Genomic DNA, 16907 nt, shown 5'->3' on the forward strand with positions numbered 1-16907 from the left:
TGATGTCATTTTCGGTGCCGGAGGTAAAGCGAGGGGATCACAAGAGCCAGAAACTGCTTGTGCGCAAAGATGTTGAGATTTCACTTGACAAGTTATAACTTTGCCCTGCTGGTGGCGCTACATGGCAACTCAGGATATCGACATGAGGATTCATAACCTCGTCCCCTTAAAAATCTGCAAAATGAATATGCGCGGTCACAGTTCAGCCGTCGGTAACCTCGACTGAGATAATCTCCTTCTGCTCTTTTTCATTCATTTTCGCTTGTATTTTCCTCATCAGGTAGGCCGTCCTCCTCTTCTCCTGCGCTCTGAAAAAGGATGCAGAGATTCTCCTGCGCAGCCGTCTGGCGTAAACCTCCAGGAACACCAGAGAGTAGCTCATCAGCCAGAGGCATCCCAGCAGGAGTGTGACTCCCGGGTTCGGAGCTGAAGTTGTCGCATCACAGAGGGACGGCTCGGGGTTGAAGGTCCACTTGTAATCTCTGTGGAAGTTCATGAGCTCGTGTGTGACGCAGAAGCGTGGGATGATACAAGAAGCAGAGAGGAACCCCTGAACCTGCCAGGAGATTAACAAGACAGAGAAAAACACATCAGAACACTGCAGGAACACTAAAACCACTGCGCTGGTGAGCTGGCGCGCTGTTCTACCTTATAATTGATGCTTATGCTGGCAGATGTCGGTGGAAAATCCAGTAGCCAGGGTACAATCAGCTGAACTACATGATACACAACATGATCCAAAGCTACTATCAATGTGATGGCAATGAAATACAATGTCACCACAACGAGCGCGATGAAGCAGGAGGTACACTCGTCGCTTGTTATTCTGCAGCTTCTTTGATAACTTTTATTTTTAGCTGCACTTTTGTTGCCAGCTTGAGTCGCTTTCTGCTGGAGCTCTTTGGAGATGTAGCTGTTATCAAACTGAACTGATGTCAGAAAAGATTTCAAGTAGCGGGCGGACTCGAAGATCAGCAGAGCGACAAAAACGGCAGCAAGGATCCGGTTCGACAGCAGTTTGTAGTCCTTGAGCAGGTTCCTGGCGCGTGAGAAGTGGCCCTCTATCTGCCCAATCATCTTAGAGAACCTGCTTCTGACTTCTGACACATCAACATGTGTGAAATGACTTAAGTTCCTCAAGTTGTTGACAATGCTCAAGTCGTCCCTTTTCAGCTTCATGGCTTCCTCAAAAAGGTCTGTCTTGGCTTTATTCAAAGGTTCAGACGAGTTCAGCAGAGTCTTGGTGAAGCCCTCAGCGGTGCACTTCAGGATGCGTGCGACCGACTCGACGTTCACCGCGATATTCGGGACGACGTTCAGAAGCAAAATCATGACCGAGGTCGAGATGAGGAGCTTACGGCCCTGCTTGGTGCAGACGGTGGGAAGAATCATAGTCAGCACACAGCGCAGAGGGTGACACAGGAACGACACCAGAAACATGGCCACGCTGTAGATGCAGGCGGTCTGGACGGACGCCTCGTGGTTGTATTTCAGAGTCTTCGACAGCCAGTGATAAAGCAGGCCGCCTGTGATGATGGCGAGGGTGAAACAGAGAGACATCAGAGTCAGGATGTCTCTGCCAGCAGGTGTTGGTGCAGAGTAAACATCCCAGAGATGAAGCAGGACAGATTTAACAGCATGTCTGTAAGATCCTGTTCTGTTCCTGGGGAGAAACACACAACAGTTAGAGAGATTTGTCTATTTGTTTTCTTTTTCATTTATATAGTTTTGGGAAAAACATTTTAATCAGAAGAGAAAAGTCTTCATTGGCTGATCTTTTACACCACAACAAACTAAATACACAAACTTTCATACAGTTTTACTTTGTTTATATGTGGCGGACCCTGCCACCTTTCTATCTTCAAACAGTGTTCTGGACCTTATTTCTCTCTGAGAAAAGCTTTATTCACGAATGGGGAAAGTAAATATCTCTGAGTTTGTATTATTACCTCATTAATATTGTAAATATAGAAATGTGTTTGAAAGTTGAATTTCTCCTCCAAAACAGCATAATGCCCCTCCACATATGAAGCTGCATCAGTCAGCAGACAGTTGGCTTAGTTTAGCATGAAGGCTGGAAACATTATTATTATATATAATACAATATAATTGTATAACTGCAATCAACAACAATGTAAGACTAACACAGATTAAGAGTAAAATAAATGATTATGAATAATATAATGTTGAAAAATTAACCATATAGATAGATAGATAGATAGATTTAATTTGTCACAAATATAACATTTCTTACCTGAGAGGCGTAATAAGATTCTCTGATCTGAACTTCATTCTGCCCGTGAAAATATGAGCTTGAGCAGAAACAGGACTGGGAAGTGTTCTGGAGGACGGTGAGGATTAAAAGAGGAACTTCTCTGAACAGTCACTGTCATGTTGCGGTTCGCCAACCATAAGTTCCCACGAGGGAAATAAGAAACCGTAAACCATACATGACACAAAATCATATGGATGGCATGATGTAATGCGCACACACACACACACACAAACTCAGTGTGACTCTGGTCTGGTCATGAGCCTGAGTGCAGTTTTGAAAGTGGACATTATATTTGCTGCACTCAACCCACACACTGTGTTATGTTGACGCAAGTATGATCACACAGTTTATTTAAATCCTCACCCACTACAAGGATGTATTGCTCTTTTTTTTTTTTTTCACACATTCATCTGCTGGATGTTTGGCTGCACTCAGGCTCATGACTGAACGGTTTCCTGTTGTCTACACTCTCCTCCAGTTTTCACACCAATATAAAACTGTTGATCGATGCACATTTTCCACCCACAAAAAAAAGCAGTTATCGATTTCATTTAGTGATTTATTTAGTGCCGTAAAACCCGTTCAGAGTACTCGTTGCAAAAATGTTGATTCCTGGGTTTAAGGACTCATTACTACACCACTTTTTTTTAGCTACTGCTAAAGAAGCTACTGTCCAAGCTGTTGCTAATACAACATGATAAAGTAAGAGTTGAATTACTGTTATGATAGAAGAGTGTTACAGGAATGAGTCCTACAATCTAAGGAAGCTTAGTGGTGATGTTGAAGTCAGGCGTCTGTGTTTTAGTTTGTTTGGAGCTGAACATGAGCGTTTTATTTGGTGGTGTTCATCTGTGAAGTTTAGAATCTCTCAGGCTCACTGATGGAACCAGAACGATGGTAACTTTTGGATAAGACTACAAAAAAAAAGACGTCCATGCAGCGCTCCACTGCTTCCAGTAAAAATGTCAACACACACAAAGGTTTTGGAATGTGAAATAAATAGACAAATCCGTCACTTGAGAGAAATGGGATTTAATGTAAAAATACAGTTCCAGGTATGATCGATACAAAAATAGTAATCACATTTATTCTAAGTAACAACTGAATACTGTTTCTAATCTGTCTTTGGATCCAGAAAATAGCACAGATTTAAATCAGCCTCGATCGAGATGAAAGGTTTTTTTTTTTTGCAGGTATCTCGGTACATCCTGTCCTGGTCAGCGGATTTTGGTTGAGTATTTTATAGTTTTGCATTTAAACGCCACAGGACCTTTTGCAGTGACCCCGCTGACACTCAGTAACCACCGCAGCCTCGCACAAGTTAACCATTGTTGTCGGGCCTCTTGACTTCAGACAGTTTACTACGCCAAACAAACATTGTTAGGAATTTACAACTGTGTGCCTTCTCTCGCTCTGTTTCTGTGTGCAGAGGCCAATATGTGTTAAATATGTGTGAAACCTGCAGCAGCACAGAAACAACTTATCATAACCTGAGGATTGGATTTTTTTCATATATATATATTTTGATGCTGATTTCTTGAAATAAAACAGCTGAGCAGCAGCAAATATTCTTACAACAAGGTTCTTCTCTTAAAATGACACCTGCTGTGTGCAATCATGCACACAGCAGGAAATACAGAGATCACATGCAACCATATTACATGATACAACTTCAATTTATTTTGTAACAGCAGTTATGTGAACTTAAATCATTTTGTCACAAAATGTACACATTTATCAGAGAGGATTTATAATCTAATGTAGAAAAAGATTTAATATTTATTTATGTGCTACGGCCTCTAACCCTTCACCATTCTATACAAGTAACACGATCTCTTAGTGATTTTAAACAAAAATATATATTTTAAATGAATTATTCACAGAGGTCCTGCTCGTTCTTCCAGCAGAGGTCAGACTAGTAGCATTAGTACAAACAGAACTCTTCAGAAGTTTATTATTATTAAAAAAAAAACATTAAAAAAAAACATTGAGGTTAAATGTCTCTCCTGTCCAATCAGTTTCAAGAAGGCAGAGTTTGTTTGTTTTTTTGTTTTTTTTTTTTCCTTAAAAGTATAACTCCACCACTTCTCCATATCAAACTGTGTCTAAAGGACTTTGGGAGTCACGTACAACTGCGTATGTGAAAAAAGTAGTATAAAGTCTTTTGTGGCTCCAGAGGAAACTGCATGTAATCTAAGTCTAACACAAGTTGCATTGTGGGTAACGTAGGCACCAAAAGTTGAAAAGGAAGAAGAATGTGCAGAATAAAGAAGGCGATATCTCTGGTTCTGATGTATCGATTTGTCTAAACTATGACAAAAAATGTTAATTACCTTAATTTTCATGATCAAGATGAGAAATAACAAGCTGAAAACAGATCTTTGTAACATAAACTAAGACGAAAAGTATGTTTTGTTTTTGTCAGTGAGGCCGTTGGAGGTGGACTGTGGACAATTAAAAATGTATGAGTTATTGTGCATCTAGTCTGTCTGTCAAAATATAAACAAATACATCCCTGTTCTAAAAACTAGACTAAAACTATGAAGGATAAAACTCACTCAAATGTGACTGAAACTATTAAGCATTTTCATCTGATGACTAAGAATGAATCTGAAATAGTTGGCCAAAATTAACAGTCATAGTCAAAGGCGATGCCTTTTATTAGATTAAATGCAGCTTCCTCTTGAGCCACAAAAGGCTTTATACTACTTTTTTTACAATGCGGTGGTACTCTCCAAGACCTGTGAACACACTTTAATGTGGAAAATTGGTGGGGTTACCCTTTAAAACTTTGAGTGAACACTTCACAGCACGACATCTTGACTCTTTAGAGCCTATGAAGACACCCGAGTATAATTAAATTCATCATAATAGGTAACAGATGAAGCTCCCAGAGCGTCCCGACATTGTAGTGACACAGATGTCTGAAGACAGACTCTTGTCCCTGTTTAGTGTTGAATCTATTTACAATCTTCTGATCTCTCCTCCGTGCTCATGCTGAGATTGAGTGATCAGAGCGTAGCATTCACTGACTGGACGGATGAGAAGTGCACACCAGTGAGGAGCGCAGTCTTGTTGATGGGTCGAGCCCATTCTGGATACGAGTGCAAGTCAAACATTGCAACGCCCCACGTGTTCATGGCCAGAGTGACCGAGAGGACGCCCAGGATGTTCATGACAAAGCCGGTTTTCACCTGAGAAAACAAGGCAGAAGACGTGAGGAGAGGCGATGAAAGGGTTTGAGACGTGTTTTGGTGTGAGTGCTGATGTTCCTGCGTCCTACCATGTCTTTGACCATGAGATGTCCCGACGCAAAGGCGATTGAGTTTGGTGGAGTGGAAACTGGCAGCATGAAGGCGTATGAACATCCTACTGTTGCAGGAATCATGAAGTACAGAGGGTTTATTGACACGCGAATAGCCTGCAGAGACAAAGACAAAACAAAGAGCAGCACGCTTTCAGGGTGGAAAGTAAATAGCTTCCCTGTGCTGGACAGCTGTATGCCACAGTTTTCCACCACTGGTGCCAACATATTTCACAGGAATACACATGTAAACCCACTAAACATATTATTTAACTAAAATATCAAACATGTTGTGTTATAATCTTCAGTTCAAACTGTATTTTGTTGCCAGCCATGTTACTTATTAACATCAAATATGCTGCATAAGCTAAGACACTACAGTCATGCTAACGGGTCTGTGTTTCCTCAGCCAAAACAGTCCGTTGAGCCAACGTGTTCACAGTGACAGTGCTAAAATTTTGACGTTAAGCGGGTGTAATCTTTAACTTCCTAGTAAGTGTGTTGTTAAGTATAGCTGAGGCGGATGTGGCTGTCAGGGTTTTGCAGATGTTTCGTCACAATTTAGCTAATTCAGATAAATTCAGGTTTTTACCTGGTGGTCAAAGTTACAAGGTACAACAATTCGTCCTGATGCGTGAAACATGAACGTCTGCACAAATTGTCTTGGGAATCCATCAAGTAGTTCCAGCAGCATGTTGAAATGGTCAGAATGACAAATCTTGGCATTAAGCCGGTGTAATATTTAACATTGTAGATTAGTGTGTTAGGATACTAAAACTATAGCTGAGGCTGATGGGTCATTAGTTTTGAGGAAATTTGAGCAATTTCCCATCTAATACTGTGCAATATTCTTCTGTTCTAGTTCTTGCGTTTATTTATTCTGTTAAGGAAAGTCAGTTATTATACATTGTGTTGTAACTCATTTAATATCTGTGCTGTAGCTAGTGTATTACAAGGCACATACCTTTAAAAATGAGCATACTTTAAGTCTTCAGATTTCATCCTCTGGGGACCATGAATGTCTGTACAACATTTAATGGCAATTCATTCAGTAGCGGTTGAGATATTTCAGCCTGAGCTGCATCATCAGCTTTAATTGACATTGTTCATAGAGACTGTGGTCCGACTGGTCCTATCAAGAACAACCACAGGTGGCCGTGGTTCAGTGAGTTTTTAATAAATATGAGAAGACAAGACACTGAACCACATATACATCCTGGAAACTATTCTCCTCCTCTTCTTGCAGTATAGGCACCATTGCAAAGTACAACAGACCCTGATAATGATTTCTGACAACAGCAGTTAATGTCCAACAGGCTACAGACATTAAGGCATCTATTGCAAGAGTTTAACAAGCCTCCTAATCCTTTGAGAACGGAACAGAGAGGACGAGGTCAGCAGCAAAACCTGGTACCTGTCCAGTTAATGAGTGGAAGTGAGTCTCCCAGTATGTCGACCTGGCTATCATGACTGAATCAAACCTTAAGTGCAACGTAAGGAATATCTTATTTCATACCACACGTATGCAGATGACACACAACTCTACATTACACTGTCACCACATGACTACAATCTCTTGAATCTGCTGAATAAGTGGATCAAACACATCATTGAGTGGAAATGCCAGAATTATCTAAAACGCAACGCTGAAAAAATGAAATAATTGTTTTTGCACCCAAACAAGAAAGATACAACAACAACCCATAAATCTTGGCGTAGTTGTAGACTTGGACATGGATTTGTGACCTTACAGCCACATAATTGTCCTTATGTGACCCTACAGCCACGTAAGGCCAATTGCAAAATCAGCCTGCAAACAACCTTGAGTACACAGCAAGAATAAATGATTTATGCCCAAACAAGATACAGAAAAACGTGTTCATGATTTTGTTTTCAGCAGGCAAGACGATTGTAATGGTGTCATCACAGGTCTTGGCAAATAATCAATCAGACAGCTGCAGCTTGTCCAGACTGCTGCTGCCAGAGTCTAATGTTTTCTTAATGTCTTGGTTTGAAACTGGCAATGGACAAGTTGTCTCCTTCCACGGATCATTATGAAGAGAAATGAGAAATGAAACCATCAGCGCTTACATTGGTTTCCTATAAACCTCACTATCACTGTACAATTTCGTCTGCTACCAGAGACGCAGTCACCCGAGAAAAGGAAGGTTAACTGTTGTTATTTGTGACTGTGAGGAAAGCAGAAAGATCCAATTTTACAACAACAGTATACAGTAACTAACAAGCACAAGTTCTTTGACAGGTGCAGAGAATGTCACCAGACTCCCTTAAAAATGGCTCAATTTTGTGAGTTGTTGCAGAAGGAGCAACTGTATAAACTTGGTAAAATAATGTCAACAGCAAAATCTTAACTATTTGGGCCTTCTAGTGAATTCAGCATATGTTCTACATGAAGATATGACTTTCTTTGTGTTAAAAATGTGGTATTGTTCTGTTCCACTGATGTTTGTTTAATAAATGTGCACAGCCTCTGAATCTTTAAAACAGATCACCACTCTTACCAGTTCAGCAATGACGGGTAAAAAGATGATAATTGTGGCGGTGTTGCTGGCGAACTCAGTGAAACCAGCCAGGAAAGCAGTGATCAGCATCACAGCTGCAGCAGGAGGGACCTCGGCCAAAGGCTGGAGGTGGCCTCCGATCCAGGAGGCGAGCCCAGACTCCTGCCAAATGCCACAAGATCGGGGTCAAGGGGTCAGAGATCAAATTACAACATAATAAAGCAAAGTAAAGAAAGAGGACCAAATGGAGCAGAGCAGCTCAGAGCCAACAGGAGAGAGGAGATACGCATTTACGACACAGTAAACAATTTACGACACGTTAACTTTTACAGTGTAAAGTCACGAGTCTCACGTTCAGCTGGAAGGAAACTTGAGCAAACAAACAAAATCTTAAAGGAATATTTCGACTGTTTGTGATGCTTTCTCACCTTCTTGCCCAACGTGAAGTGTGAAGATTAATAAAACACAGTATAGTGATGTAGTTTTAAAACTACTTTAATCATAATGCTACAGCCAGCAGCTCATTAGCTAAGCAAGGGGAAACAATTAGCCTCGCTTTGCCTACCTCTGTAATGAAAAATGAACAGAATACATCTGTTTTTTGTTTTGTTTTGTTTTTTTTACCTAAACAAAAACCAAAACATAAACAACAAGTTGTAATATTTACAGGTTATAGAGGTTATTATTGTTTGCTGTCGGGTCACCAGGAAACCAGTGGACGCTTCATGAAGTCACTGCACCTCGCCAAGAATTAGTCCGTCACGTAACTCTTCATACAACCGCAACATTTTGTTGTTATTTCTGTTTTTGTACGGTATAAACAAATAAAATGTAACACGGTAATAGATACATCTGGAAAGAGCCAGGCTAGCTGTTTCCACTATTTAGGCTAAGCTAAGCTAACCATCTGCTGACTGTAGCTTCATATTCATCATACAAACACGAGAGAGGTACTGATCTTCTCATCTGACCTTCAACAAGGAAGTAAATATGCGTATATCCCACTAATGCTTAAAAAGGCATAAGAGAACATAAGAAGGTGCGATTATGTAAGTTTGACTGCGATTACGCTGCACGGTATGTACCAACGTGTTTACCTCACAAGCTTTAGCCATAGCAAAGCCGCCTCCGAGCAGCAGGATGATATTCCAGGGAACAGATTCCTGAGCTTTCTTCCATGATAGGAGAGGAACATAAGGGGTGTTCGAAGCTGAGGAAACACATGGAGAAAAACACTCAATAAAGACCTTCTATTTAATATTGTCATATTAAATGTGATAGAATTTGATTTAATATGAACCTGTGAAATGTTATTTTCCTTTCCTCCCTACAACACAAATATATGCACTTTCTACTGCTTACATTTCTCAGATTACTCTAGTTTTAATGCAGTTGATGACAATTATCGATTATTCTTATTTTGTATCTTTGCGCACCACTTTCTCAACATCACAAGACAGATTTCAACCTGCGACTGCAGATCATCGCACGGCAGACAGATCGAGACGAAACTACATGAAAGACGGAAACAGATGGAGAGGAAAACTCAAACAGGGAGGAAAAGTCTGTCAGTGTCTCGTATCTGTAAAGAAGAGAGTTAAGAAGATGTGTAGTTTTCTACCTCTGGTTTAAACATTAATGATTTTGTCTTTCCGTATTTGTACTTCCTCTGGTGCTGATTTTAATGTTTTAGGATAAAGTGTTGTTGTATTTTCTTCTCTTCTAAAAATGTGACCTACAATGAGAGGGACGGATGAACCCCACGAATTCTTTTGGCTTGCGTGCCGTGGTTTATTTGACCAGCTGAACATAATATACACAATCACACATACGCACGTGTCTCCAAAACACACACAAAACACGTGCGTACAGCTTGTGCGCATGCTCACACGTTCACGCACACACACACACAATACAAAAAGTCCAAAGTGTGACAACATAGTCTTGGGAGATTATTCTAATCACAGAAACAGAGAAACTGTAGTTTCAGCTCTAGACAGGAAATTTTCTCAGACTTTCTAATCTACATTATTAACATTCCTCATCATATTTGCAGCTTTCTGCAATAGCTGTGTGAAAGAGACGGACTGAATGTCTTTGAGTGTTTCACTGACTACTGACTTCTGTCCTGATTGACCCGCACAAGCTACTAACGTCCACTTTATCGCTCTCTGATAGATGATACTCTCACTCGGCTCTTTGTTACAGGGCTTTGTTTTACAAATATCTAATCAAAAAACTTGTTTATTCAGTCCCTGAGTTAAATAATATTATAACCGCCATTCAAATAATAGATTAGATTAGAAACTAATCTGAGTCTTATCACTTGTAGATTAAGTCGTAGTGTTAGCTCACTGACCTTTAGGGTCAAACCACCAGCTCAGAGAAGGTTTCTGTGAGGGGAAGAAGAACAATATCGACACAATGATCACACCAGTGACAGCGTCTGAGACGTACCTGCAGAACGACAGGAGGAGGGAAAATGATTAACAGAGATAGGTAATAGGACAGGCGTCTCAATATTTGGAATCTTTGACAGGAAGCGGTGTTCTAACTACGTCAAGTTTTCACCCAGTGTGCCCTTTCTTACCCTTTTTTAAAAAACACAGACCAGCCAGAGAAAAATTTGGGATCGCGTGTGAACAGGAGAATGGCAAAGAGCGCAAAAAAGAAAGAGATCGCCCCCTCTGCAAAACTGAAATCGAGCATGGAAAGTAGAAGTCAGTAAGTTCTGTGATTAAAATGCACTCATTCACCCTGCATGGCATGAGATTTGCGGAGTCCTCACTTTAAGGGGCCTAGTTTTCTGTAATCGTCCTCTATCAGAGCCCTCGCTCTGGCTTCTGCCTCAGCTCTGTGGTCGCTTTTCTTGAAGCACAATCTGCATGAAAAAAAGATATATTTTTAGGGGAGGAAATGGGAGAAGAATATTACTCCATATTTACAGAGAGAAATGACAATAGTAATTCTAATTGAACAGTTGGCAGCGTTGCCCCCATTCAAAATCTTAATCTGTCACTATATTACCTTGTATTCAATCCCCCATACAGATACGAGATCCAAATCCATCCAAAGAACAGGAAGATAAGCATGAGCGGGAAAGCGAACGCAAACCAAGACCCAAAATTGATGAGGTCACAGTCTGGAAAGTGGCTGTGAAGCAAAGACATCGTTATCTAATTGATTGTTTTCGTAAAGAGAAGTTTTCTCTGCACAAATGAAAAAGTTACCTCTTCAGCTGTCCAATCAGGATGAGGTTGGGCGCGGTGCCTGTCAGCGTGGCGGTGCCTCCGATACTGGCTGCATACGGGATACAGATCAAGAATCCTTTCCACACCTTCAGCTGATACTGGGACTCCAACTGGATCTCCTCAGATGTCATCATGTCACTTTGATCCATCAAATCCATCCTGTTGAGGTTTTAAGAGACATGATTACTTCAAATGAACAGCAGATAGATGAACTTGTCCTGGTCTCATCAGAGTGATGACTCTCACCGATTCTACTCGCTCAGTGCAGATTAAAGCGAACTAGTGCCAATGCTGCAGGACACAGCAAGAAAACCAGTGACAGGGCCCTTAACCAACTCCCTGATTCCTACCAGCTTCAGTGCAAAGCTTACTGAACCTCACGTCATATTAATATTATCAAAATCAAAGACTATTAATGTTAAAGGTGGGAAATTATAGGTAGGATTTTTTATCCAAGCTGTTTGTAAACGCACCACAATGATGTCTGTGAGGCGTTCAAATGCATTAAAACTAAAGTAACAAGCCTGTTTTTGAAAATGTGAAGAGTAGAAAGTACAGATGTCTTTAAATGTCAAGAGTAAAAATAAACAGTTGTAAAAAAAAAAAATCAGTAGTCTATAAAGTACAGATACATGGAAGCTACAATGTACAGTAAAAAAATATTTATACTTTCCTCTGTAGAATAGATACAAAACTCATGGCAGGCAGTTGAAATCTGCCCACCAGCAAAGGTCACATGTTTCTGTATATCTCATCAGTAAAATCTAAATATAAGTTGAATAATTAGAAGTTTTAGTTCAGCAGGAGGTTCTCTGCTGTCACTTCCTAGATTGTGTTACCTTCAGACAGAGCCAAGCTGCTCTCAGCTGCTTCCAGCCTTCAGGCTGAGCTAACGGCCTCCTGGCTTTAGCTGTATTTATTGTACAAACATGAGACTGGTGTTGATCTTCTCGTCACACTGAGTGAACAATCAGAAGCTGAACATCCTTTAAACCTCATCACACAATCACTTGTGAAGAGTGGTGAAGGATGTAAAAGATTGTGATCTCAGCGTTTTTCTTACCCGTCCATCGCCAGCATCCGTTTCTCCGAGGGCACCGAGGGCAGTGAATGCAGCTTTACAGACTGACCTGAAAGAAAGTGAGTTAAAGAGTTTGTGTCACGTTTACATGTAACCACGGTGTGCAAACAAGTCTGATCAGCACGCCTGTGTTGCTCTGGACAGGACTTTATGTCCGCCGCATGCAGTCCGACATTAATCACTGACTAATTGAATATTGACTAACTTTGTATTGGAGGAAAAATTGGGCAAAGTTCACGACTTAGGTTAGAAATTACAAGCACTTGAAGAACAGATTAAATCAATATAGAATGTGACATTACGGTGAGAAACCAAACTAAACAATAGACCCATCGTTCCCCCGTGTCAGTGTCACGATTGCCCTGCAGAGAACATGTTCTCATTCCATGGTTCATTTAGAAAAAATAAAGTGCAGCTAGAAAAATAAAACACAACATGTGTAGAAACATTTCAGGCGACTGTCGCAGGTTGATGTTTTCAGAAAAAAATATCTAATTAGGTAAACGCATCAGAACGACTTGGTCAGGTTTAGGTAACGATCAGAGTTCATTAATTTGGAAGTCTAATATGGATTCTTGTTCTTTCTCAGCTGAATGCTCCACTATATTCACCGGCAAGTCGCTAACTCTGTCCGTCTGTGTGGTGCTGGACAGGTGCTGCCCACAGTTTAAAAAAAATGTTGAAAAGCAAAAATAAATTAGCTGGAATTAGCTGGAACAGGATAGTGTAGATTGGTGATAATTTCATCTGGTGTTGGAATAAACATAAAAACGACAGCTGCTTTAAGTAGTTACACTGTAAATACACACGATCTACCATTTATTATATCACCCTCAGGATCGTCCGGGGACTTGCACTTCTGTTTCAGGGTCTCCAGGTCTCCGAAGAGACTCTCCAGGATGGCGTTAGCAATAGGCAGCATCATGGCTGTCGTGGCCGTGTTGCTGAGCCACATGGACAGGAAGGACGAGGTCAACATCATTCCCAGTATGAGCCTAGGAAAATAATTAAATCCATTCATTAACTCTCTGTTACTTAATTAGTAACATCAACCATAAACATGGCCGCTGACTTTGCAGATGTTCTTGGAGTATGGAGCACTCTCACTGTTTCTCACTGTTTCTCTCATGGTCAATGAAGTGAGTAGAGATTTCTGAGTTTATGAGGGGCACCTGAATGCACCATGACGTCAAAGCGGAGTAGATTTCAAAGTTTTTGAGGCACACCTGAATGCAATGTTAAAACAGGGGCAACATTTGTCTGTAAAGTTGTCTCACCATGCAGGTTTTACTCCGACAATGGTGAGGACCTTCAGGGCAATTCTGCGATGCAGGCCCCACTCCTCGATGGACGAGGCCATCAAAAGACCGCTGAGGAAGAGAAAATTGGTTTCGAGGAAGTACTGAGGGCATAGTTTCTTGGATGGGAGAATTCCAAGTGTTGGGAAGAGGCAGACCGGAAGCATCGCAGTGACGGCCAGAGGAAGGGCCTCTGTGCACCAAAACATAGCCATCAGCAACACCACATAAAGACATTTTCCCTCCTAAAAGATAAGCAACATGAGGTTATTAAAAGTCAGCCAACTTGGAAAACAAGTAAAAAGATGTGACAAGAAAAAAAAAGGGAGCAAATTAAAGGATAAATTCAACCTAGAATAAGTTATTATCTGGTCATGCTGATGGAAAGTCAGGGTGAAGTTTTGTACTTCACAAAGCAATTTTATATTCTATATTACACAACTAATCTTTAGATTTAAACTGTTTACACTGACGATTAATCTGCAAACAGTGTTGTAAAAAGTACCCAACAGTCATACGGTAAGTAAAGATATTATATTAAAATATCACAAGTCGCTCATACTGACTGCAATTGAGTCTCAGCAACTGAATCATAATAAAGGGTGTCGCTGTATTGTTAGAATGAAATACTGATTGTGTTACTAATAGACATATAGTAATATCATGTAAGTTAAATAGTTACTGTTTATTTCTGTTCTTACTCTGTGGTAATGCACCTCACACTAACATCGGCTGCTAACTACAATACATCATAAAAGAAGAACAAGCTGCAGTAACAGTTCACTGTTAGCTAGATCGTGTGTAGCTGCTAATCACTGATTTACTACCGCTGTGCAAATTCATGTCCACACGACAGATTTATGATTACATTGACTCTCTCTCCACCTCCCTACACTCCTAAAACAATGTTATTCATCCGACAAAAAAAAGACAAAACACACAACAAACAACAACAAACAAGTTTGCAAAAATCACGATAATATCGTTATCATGAATTGTTTTGGAAACGATTATCTGGTGAAATATATATATATATACATATACACATATATATTTGGCTCTGATACAGAATGTAATCTGCAAAGTAACTAGTAAACTCAAGAGTTAAAAATATATGTGAAGTAGTGAAGTAATAAAGTATGGATTGACCTCCTAGATGCAGTGGAGTGGAAACATAAGGTAGAAGAAAATGGAAATACGTTAAAAGTTAAAACAAAGTTTAGCTTGTGAAATATACCCATCAAAGATCATTAGATCCCAAACTGACTTCTTAAAGTTATTTCTTTTTTGCCCAACCAAAGTCCAAAACTCGAAAGCATTGAGATTACATTGATACATGAAGACAGAAAGCAAATTCAGTGCTCATTTTCTCTCCATTTGTACATGAATGGTGACTATATTTTCTCATTACTTTTTCAATCGTATTTGTTTAGTCACTCTTGTAAACTCAGCCGTTCTGAGATTATAAAATAATGCTGGTTAAAATGAGTTAAAACTATTTCTTCCATTATTAAATATAAGAGAGAATTGTCAGATTTTACACTCTTGCCTGTGCTCTTTTCACAGATATTCATAGAAAAGGCTGTCCACAGAGCCGTGTGATCAATCAGGGTTGATGACTCATTGAATTCATTATTCATGGCAAAAAGCACACGTGAAGTCACACAGGGCGAATCACTCACCTTCTCCGGAAGAGTAAACAGCAAAGGTAGGAGCAGCAGAGGGACGAGCAGGAGGACCAGCTGTTTGTAGACGGACAACAGCTTCTTGGACACGACAGATATTTTCATCTTCCAGACTCGAGGTTTTGCTCCGTTTAGAGAGAAAGGGGCTCCAGACTGGCTGAGAGGAACTGGTCAGTATGCACTTTGAAGCCTCTGGCCTCTCAGGGAGAAGATTAACTACAGCTTCTGACACAGTTTAACTCCTCGCAGGGTGATGAGGGCTCGCGTCCGTCTCTCAGGTTCCCCAACAGCTGACCTCTCACCAGAGACAAGACGGCTGAAGCATCTTAAAATCTCCAAGGTTTTCTTTTTCTTTACTTTTCTTTTCTTTTCTTTTTTTTTTGGCACCTTTTATTTCTACGGTAGCCCTGAGAAGTCAAAACTGAAAGTGAAGAAAAACACATGCAAGTAGGCAAAACACAAGAAAATCACTACAAATCACTCAAGTAAGCTAATGATTGTAAAGAGCTTATAAAACAGGGTGTGGTGAGACACACCTGAGGGAGCAGCTGCTTGATTTGATAGGCCGCATGTTTTATATGAAATGTGATTGAACTGAGGTAGACTGAGGGGTGATGTTTGTTTCTGACATGGTTTAAGTCACCTGAGGTTGCTGTGCAGAGGTCATTTTAGTGTAAAACAGTTTTAAATTGGTTTTGCCCGTAAATTAGCGACATATTTTGTGACGATCCCTTCATGATGCGTGACTTTACACCTTCCCCTCTGGTAGCGCAGGTTACCCCAACTTATTTTATTTGTCTTCTCTTATTAGTTGATTTATGAAGTAGCATTCTCATTTCATCCCTCCTTTATGTCCTGTGTTTATCAGATTCTCTAGCTTTCTGACTGAAAGCCAATTCTGATATATATGTCATAAGCCAATATCAGCCAACCAATACATCGGTCGGGCTCTAATCAGAACCAGCACCAAGTACTCTGATTGGCCAGTATGTTTGGGGTCGGGCCTGTCAGAGATTTAAACTCAGCGGACACATTAAAATCAATGGATATATGCAGATATTCTATTCTAAATAATGTGTGTTGAAGAATATCAAATTAAAATCTGATTAAAGTCCATTCATCAATCATTTTAGTTCAGTTGTTAACATATATTCTATGTACATCTACGTTCAATTCATTCAAAAATATCTGTCAAAGCTTGTAATTATTCCACTCCATGGTCAATCACATTTAAAGGTCAAATCCCACACATTTTAATTCTTTAAACCCTGTTTCGAAACATTTCCATTTGACAGAATAAATCTTGGCGAGTGGATTTGGACTTTCTGTCCGTGGTGTGGTCTCAGGACGTACCAGCAGGTGGTGATCTGTGCACATTGTTCTCCACAGGGCACCTGCTGAGCTGCTCCCAGCCAGACTCCTGTCTGATCTCAAATTAATTATTTTCCAAAACAAAGGCAATGATCCATTTATTACATTTCCTGCATTACT

General features: G+C 40.3%; 2 protein-coding genes across 4 annotated transcripts; both read right to left on the reverse strand.

Annotated features, from left to right (window-relative positions):
* Window positions 1–202: 202 nt before the first annotated feature.
* LOC119023539 (osteoclast stimulatory transmembrane protein) lies at window positions 203–2791 on the reverse strand. The gene is made up of 3 exons (XM_037105559.1): window positions 2255–2791; window positions 649–1663; window positions 203–556 (listed from the first exon to the last, which is right to left on the reverse strand). The coding sequence occupies exons 1-3, from the start codon at window positions 2290–2292 to the stop codon at window positions 203–205; spliced, it is 1407 nt and encodes a 468-aa protein (XP_036961454.1). The 5' UTR covers window positions 2293–2791.
* A 500-nt stretch (window positions 2792–3291) lies between these two features.
* slc13a3 (solute carrier family 13 member 3) lies at window positions 3292–15715 on the reverse strand. Of its 3 annotated transcripts, none has more exons than XM_037105706.1 (13): window positions 15414–15672; window positions 13711–13924; window positions 13250–13428; window positions 12416–12482; window positions 11332–11511; window positions 11129–11254; window positions 10890–10982; window positions 10692–10796; window positions 10461–10558; window positions 9199–9311; window positions 8102–8263; window positions 5559–5696; window positions 3292–5469 (listed from the first exon to the last, which is right to left on the reverse strand). In XM_037105706.1, the coding sequence occupies exons 2-13, from the start codon at window positions 13896–13898 to the stop codon at window positions 5287–5289; spliced, it is 1632 nt and encodes a 543-aa protein (XP_036961601.1). In that variant the 5' UTR covers window positions 13899–13924; window positions 15414–15672; the 3' UTR covers window positions 3292–5286. The 3 variants fall into 3 exon arrangements, with proteins under 3 accessions (XP_036961601.1, XP_036961600.1, XP_036961599.1); XM_037105704.1 differs by having other exon boundaries at window positions 5287–5469; window positions 13711–13976; window positions 15414–15715; XM_037105705.1 differs by lacking the exon at window positions 10692–10796 and having other exon boundaries at window positions 13711–13976; window positions 15414–15709.
* Window positions 15716–16907: the final 1192 nt, after the last annotated feature.

This window comes from Acanthopagrus latus, chromosome 7 (assembly GCF_904848185.1).
Source record: "Acanthopagrus latus isolate v.2019 chromosome 7, fAcaLat1.1, whole genome shotgun sequence".
NCBI lineage: Eukaryota > Metazoa > Chordata > Actinopteri > Spariformes > Sparidae > Acanthopagrus > Acanthopagrus latus.